General features: G+C 34.9%; 2 protein-coding genes across 2 annotated transcripts; one reads left to right on the forward strand and one right to left on the reverse strand.

The window, feature by feature from the left end:
* Window positions 1-1,996: 1,996 nt before the first annotated feature.
* On the reverse strand, window positions 1,997-2,533 carry LOC131806812 (probable insulin-like peptide 3). Its single transcript, XM_059131526.1, has 2 exons — window positions 2,339-2,533; window positions 1,997-2,271 (listed from the first exon to the last, which is right to left on the reverse strand). Exons 1-2 carry the CDS (start codon window positions 2,496-2,498, stop codon window positions 2,063-2,065), a joined length of 369 nt encoding a protein of 122 aa, XP_058987509.1. The 5' UTR covers window positions 2,499-2,533; the 3' UTR covers window positions 1,997-2,062.
* Window positions 2,534-5,099: 2,566 nt separating this feature from the next.
* Window positions 5,100-5,618, forward strand: LOC101893945 (probable insulin-like peptide 3). The gene is made up of 2 exons (XM_005189058.2): window positions 5,100-5,274; window positions 5,341-5,618. The coding sequence occupies exons 1-2, from the start codon at window positions 5,241-5,243 to the stop codon at window positions 5,547-5,549; spliced, it is 243 nt and encodes an 80-aa protein (XP_005189115.2). The 5' UTR covers window positions 5,100-5,240; the 3' UTR covers window positions 5,550-5,618.
* The last annotated feature ends 1,596 nt before the right edge of the window (window positions 5,619-7,214 follow it).

Below are 7,214 nucleotides of genomic sequence, written 5' to 3' on the forward strand. Positions count from 1 at the left end.
CAAATAGTAGAAATTTTGAATGTCAGTGAAGCTCATACAACGCGAAATTCAAGCATTCAAGCGTGATAGTGTGATTTCTCTATATTTGGCTGGAAAACCACAAGTGGCTATCGTTAGAGCACTCCAGCATTTAAATGTGAATAAGTCTTTTGTGTCTCATACCATCGCTCGTTACCGTGATACTGGTAGCGTAGCGTGGACGGACGTCAAGGAAGTGGACGGAAGAAAACAACAACATCAGCAGAAATGGTTCGAAAAGTAAAGAAGCGACTTGATCGAAACCCGTGTCGTAGTGCCCAAAAAACGGCTCGTGAGCTGAACATATTGCAATATTCCATTCGGCAAATATTGAAAAAGAGCTCGGGGTAAAGCCATTGAAATTCCAAAAAGTGCAAGAACTTACACCGCAACAGAAAGAAAATAAACTCAAAGGAGCTAAAGAGTTGCTTCGCTTGGCCGAAAGTGGTGAACTGCCGAATTTGGTTTTCTCCGATGAAAAAAACATTCGTTGTCCAGCAGTGATCGTGTTTACTTGCCAATGAGGTCAGCTGAAAATGTGCACCTTTGGTTGGAACCCAGAACTCAAGCGCCGGCAATGGTGATGGTGTGGGCCGCCATAACAACCGATGGTTGCCTCCGCTCCGAATACCGAATATTATCGCGAAAATATTCTGGAGGGTGTATTAACGCCTTGGATACGCAAACATTTTGGCCGCAGGCCGTGGACATTCCAACAAGAGTTCACCATCGCACTCAGTACGCGCCACCCAAGAATGGTTACAAAATGAGGTTCATGCGCACAATGGCTACCAAAATCTCCAAATACCAATCCGTTGGACCATGGTGTCTGGAATATTTTGGAAAGCAATGTTGGCATTAAAAAATACCAAAGTGTCGATCACCTAAAGCAAGCACCACGATACCGCAGAGCAACATTCGGACAGCGTGTGACGGTTTCATTGGCCGTTTGAAGGTCATTATTCGTGCCATGGTTGACCAATTCGAACACATCTAAACTTATTCTAAATTTTGATGCCATTTTTGGCATCTCTTACTCAATAAAATTAAAAAAAATTGAAAATTATGGCGTTTGATTTTGTTGCAATTTTTTTTATCTCACCCTATATACATCCAAATCTGAACCGATTTCGACAAAGTTTGGCAAATGTCAATCTAGGATATGTAGGATACCTTGTGTCGAAATTGATTATTATAGAGTGCATATTACGACTCTGGAGGACTTAAATATAAAGTCGGATGAAACATATATATGGGAGCTATAAATATTTTTGAACCGATTTCCATAAAATTTGACGTCTTTGAAATTTGACAATTGAAGCGGGCCCGTCTGTATAGGCATGAGTTTTAACAAAGTCACACAAAAATAGTCTAAAGACATGGCGTCACCCAATCTAAGCGCCAATTAACCGATCCCGAACGCGAAATAAAACGTTCGCCGAACTTGCCACTCAATAAATCCATTGTAACGTGTTATATCTCTAGCTGATATTCGCTCCAAAATCGATAATTTAATGGGTAGATAAAAAATAAGATTCGTCGCTGAATGGAAGAAACCCAAGATGATCATTCTTAACAGAGCGTGCATTTTGATAATAAAATTCAACGATTTGCAAGCACTGGTCTTTTGTAAGACCAGCGGTGAATTTTTAAAGCCAAACTGAAGATTTTTGACAGCGAAGCAAAATATGAAATCTCCGTGAGCTGTTTTAACGAAAGTTGCCAAAAATATAATAGCTAAAAATGTACCCGTCACCCGTACTAAAAAATTACGCTTGTTAACTAACGTTTTTATCTAGAATACTCTCAACACATCATATCAAAATGTATGTATCAGTTTGGTTTCTTTTATCGGACATTTGTGTTAAAAACGGCACATACAGTAAAATGTTGAAACAATTGTTGCATATTATTGTCTGCTCCGTTCTATTATAAGAATAAAGAAATAGTTTTTTTGCGTAGCCCTTTATTTGCTAATTATCAATTAATTGTCAGTATGCCAGAAAATAATTGATTAATCAGATACTTTTGCATAAACATTAACTTATAGACAGTATCCCGCAATTTCATTCAAGGTGCAACCTTTTCGACAGCATTCATCATAGACTCCATTTAAGTGGCGTTGTCTGCGTGTCTTTGCCAGGCCATTAAATCCCTCACCAGACAACATATCACTGAGCAGGGAACTGGATTTGGGGTGTGGTTCATTGTCGATTTCATTTGATCCAATTACATCCAATAATCCGTAATTCACTGGAAGCAAAACTATATGTTATCCTTGTCGTTTAAATTATTATTATTTTTTTTTTCAGTTACTTACTTTGTTTACCGAATGATTTCTTACTCATCTGCATGCCATAGAAACCATCCACACACACAGCGTCCAGAATCTGAACCAAATTTTGGCCACAGAAACGAGTTGCTGCCGATTGGCTTTCATAGCAGATGGCCAAAAATACAAGAGCACCTAGAAGTTTCATTGCGGCAACCGAAGTAGTTTCCTTTAGATCTTAGATTGTTAACACGCTGCTGCCAAATGTGATGGTTAATGATTTTGTATTGATTATTTATAGTTAAATCCAGCGAATTTTTCATAGAACCCGTACACTTGAATTTTATTCCAAGGAAAAATATATGTAAATTTATTTTTCTTCGCCGAAATTTAGAGCACAAAATATAAATATTTAATGTGGGAGGGTTTTTATTGAAATGAAAGTTTAATTTAGCCTCTGATTATGAAAGTCATACAGTTCGAAAAAAATAACAGAATGGATATGATAATGAAAAAATTGACTTACTTCAATAACATTATGTTCTTGATATAAACCAGTAAAAAGTATATCGTTATTCATCGAAGTAATTATGTAAGACCCATATTCCATAGGGCCTTAGATAAAACAAATCCACTGTCTGTCTGTGTAGTACAATAAATGCTACCTCTAATCGCATAAATTTACTGAGAAGGTTCAAACAGTTATTCCTATGCCTGTTTAGTACTCAAAATGTACAATTTGTTCAGCTTGACAACTTTTTTTCATCAAAACTTAATATGTCGTACTAAATTTTCAGACTTTTAAGGTTTTATATTTTGTTCAAGTTTTTCCTTTTTCGGAAATCGTAATAGGAAAATTATAGTAAGAAAAGCCCATATCCAAATTTTCTGTTAAAAACTATTTCAACCTCTTCATAAACCCTAGAAACCAACAGCGACATCAGTATCAATTTGCCGAATTTCGGCTGTAACCCTTTACCCAAAACAAATATTAATAAAAAATAATGCGCAAATACGAAAAAAAAACAACTCTCCATCCTAAACAACAACAGTGAACTAAAATTAGTACCATTTAGTATTGTCGAACAATTATAATACGCAAAACCACGACCAGATACCACCAGAGATCTCACTATAAAATTTGAGGAAATTTCTCCACCTAAAATTTAGTACTATTTAATACTTTTCGTACAATTATGGAACACATTTCCGAAAACATCTCCATATCCCAAACCCAGATACAAACACAGAAAACAATAACACATTTCGGGATTTCAGCTCCATTCATTCACCTAATACCAGATTTAGTACCACTTAGTAGTTTTTGTACAATTATAGTATACATTTCCCAAACCACTTAAATGCGTTAACCACAGTCACCAACAGTGGCGACTATATCAAATTTCGGGATTTCAGCTCTATTCCTTCAGTCAGTACAAAATTTAGTACAATTTCGTAATTTTCGCACAGCTACAGTATACATTTCCAAAATCCCTTCAATATCAAATTTGAGAATTGCAGCCTTATGCCTTCACCCAATATCACATTTAGAACAATCATAGGACGCATTTGCAAAACCACAGCCAAATCTCAAACAGTAATCTAAAAATCAAATTTCTGATTCAGATTTTTCTCTATCACTTCACTCAATACCAAATAGAGTACCACTCAGTGTTTTTCGTACAATTATGATACACATTTCCGAAACCACCTCCATATGTCTAGGCAACACATGAACAACGACCCTAATGCCAATTGTGAAATTTCAAGCACAATCTGTTCATCCAATAAGAAATTGTACCAAATGTGGTACTATTTAGTACTTTTCATACACTTGTAGCACACATTTCCAAAATCACTTCTTTATTACAAACCTACCACAAACAAGATAACCAATACCCACATCGAAATCGAAACTACCAGCTCTATCCGTTCACTATTGTACCAAATTTAGTTCCATTTAGTACAGTTCTTCCACTTTGTACAGATTTCCAAAGCCACTTCTCGACATAAACCCCATTTCTAGGAATTCTCCTACCAAATTTCAAGATTTTACAACTATCCGTTCACCTAATTTCTGTTGGTACCAAATTTAGTACATATTAATACTTTTGATACCCCCTTCACTCTTCCGTTTAACCACTACTAAATTTTACCGAATTTAAACCATTTAGTACATTTGTTACACTTAGTACACATTTCCAAAAACACCTGCTTATATCAACACTACTCACAAAACATAATTTTTGTACTAAAATTTTAAGATTTTATCTGAATCCGTTTGCAAAATACCAAAAGGTACGAAATGTAGTGTTTTATAGTAGTTTAGTTCTAGTCCGAGATTCCTAAGCCCCAGTCTTTTCTCCCCCTTTCCAGCAATATTGACCCACATGCAAAATTTCAAGATTCTAGTTTTAGTCGTTTCATTTGTACGCTGACGAATCAGTCAGTCAGCCTCCCATTTTTTACTCTTTTATATCTATAAATAATATTTTATTAATTAATATAACTAACTAAAATCAGAGGCTAAATTAAACTTTAATTTCGATGGAAAATTCCGCTGGCATGAAATACTCATGTTTTGTGCTCTAAATTTCGGCTAAGGGTAACCAATTTACATATTTGTTTCCTTGGGATGAAATACGTCATAATTACATGTGACTAATTTAAATACTGTCGCCCTCAACCTATTACACGTGTATGTGTTCAATAGGAAATTTGATGGATTTAACTATAAATAATCAATAGGGCATCGTTAACAATCACATTTGGCTGAAGTCTGTTAGCGATCTAATATCTAAAGGAAACTACTACGGTTGCCGCATTGAAACTTCTAGGTGCTCTTGTATTTTTGGCCATTTGCTACGAAATTCAAACGGCAGCAACTCGTTTCTGTGGCCAGAATTTGGTTCAGATTCTGGACGCAGTGTGTGTGGATGGTTTCTATGGCATGCAGATGAGTAAGAAGTCAATCGGTAAACAAAGTAAGTAACTGAAAAAAAAATAATAATAATTTAAACGACAAGGATAACATATCATTTTGCTTCCAGTGAATTACGGATTATTGGATGTAATTGGACCAAATGAAGTAGACAATGAGCCACACACTAAATCCAGTTCCCTACTCAGTAATATGATGTCTGGTGAGGGATTTAATGGTCTGGCAAAGACACGCAGACTACGTCACTTGAATGGAGTCTACGACGAATGCTGTCGAAAAGGTTGCACCTTGAATGAAATTGCGGGATACTGTCTATAAGTTAATGTTTATGCAAAAGTATCTGTTTAATCAATTATTTTCTGGCATACGGACAATTAATTGATAATTAGCAAATAAAGGGCTACGAAAAAAAAAAACAATTTCTTACTTGTTATAATTAAACGGTGTCGATAATATGAGTGCCTTTTTATTCGAAATTTTTGTAATAAGTGTTACAAAATATTTTTTTTTTTGTTTTTACAAAATTTTCTGTAAAAGGGAAGTGTTATAAAATTTAACTGAATTTTTTTTTTTTTTTTTTGTTTTGTTTTTCAGATTTTTTTTAAAGGAGAGAAGATAGAAGAGCCGTTTTGATGTCCCAAAAATTGAGACCAAGTTTATATCTAATGACCACATGTTAAACAACGACTGACATAGGCAAAACGATTGGTTTTGTCATTATTTCACCATTTTTGGACGGACAACGATGATTCATTGGATGTTACTAGAAAACGGTCTAATTCGAAGTTTTAATTTGTCCATCAGCTGGTTTTGTTTAGATGCCTGTGATTATAGGTACTCTGGTAGGCTTTACTCAATTATGTACTGCGTGAGGTCTAACTGTAATAGTATAAAGTAAATAAGCTAATATGTTATACCCTCCACCATTTGGAAAAAAACTTAAATTATTTAAAAAAAAATCGTTAAGAAAATACCGCTCAAATGAAAACCGTTATACGAAGACGTATTCCTGCATAAGTAATTTGTGTCATAGGCTGTGCTAACTGTTCCGAACTTTATATAGAAAATTTTAAACAATTCCTGTGAATAACGTCGCAAAAATCATCAAAATACCGAATATCGGCAGGTTTATATAGGGGGATATGATATCATGGACATATATAGACAATTCTCTTCTAGGGGGTAATGCACTCATAATGAATTCGTTTTGAGGATTTTAAGACAATTCCATTGATAAATTGTAGCTGATATCATCAAAATACCGAATATCAGGAGGTACCTTTATATGGGGTCTATACAAAAATTGGGGAGCTATATAGACAATTTGCTTCTAAAACTTTAACAACCAAGAAATTTCTTGGAAGAATTTTAAGACAATTCCATTGAAAATGTGGCTAAAATAATCAAAATACCGAATATAGGGTGGTACCGTTATATGGGGGCTATACGATATCGTGGACCGATATAACCTATCTTCGAACTTGACCTGCCTGCAGGCCAAAGACAGATCTGTGCAAAATTTTAGCTTCCTATCTTAATACGTTTTGACTGCAGCGTGATTAAAACTAAATCGTCTTGGGTCTAAAATGATCGATGAGTTACAAACGGAATGACGAACTTAATATACCCTCCATACTATGTATGGTGGAGGGTATAAAAAATTTAGGTAAACCTTTCAGAATACCATATAGCGGTATAGTTCTACCAAAACGTGAACATATGTACACAATTTTCTGCTACGGAAGCTGCTATCAATTATGAGTCTTAAATGCCAAATTTTAGACAATTGCGTTAAATAACTAAATTTAAATACTGGAAAAACAGGAAAATTTCAATAAAAACGCGAACATATGAATAATTTTGTCGCATTTTGTCATGTGCTTTTTTTCACTTTTTATGTTGCATGAAAAATTTTCAATTTAACTTTCTATTATCAAAGGCTATAGTCGGGTGGGGCCGACCATTTGATACCCTACATCACTA

Source organism: Musca domestica, unplaced genomic scaffold (genome assembly GCF_030504385.1).
Source record: "Musca domestica strain aabys unplaced genomic scaffold, Musca_domestica.polishedcontigs.V.1.1 9, whole genome shotgun sequence".
Classification (NCBI taxonomy): Eukaryota; Metazoa; Arthropoda; class Insecta; order Diptera; family Muscidae; genus Musca; species Musca domestica.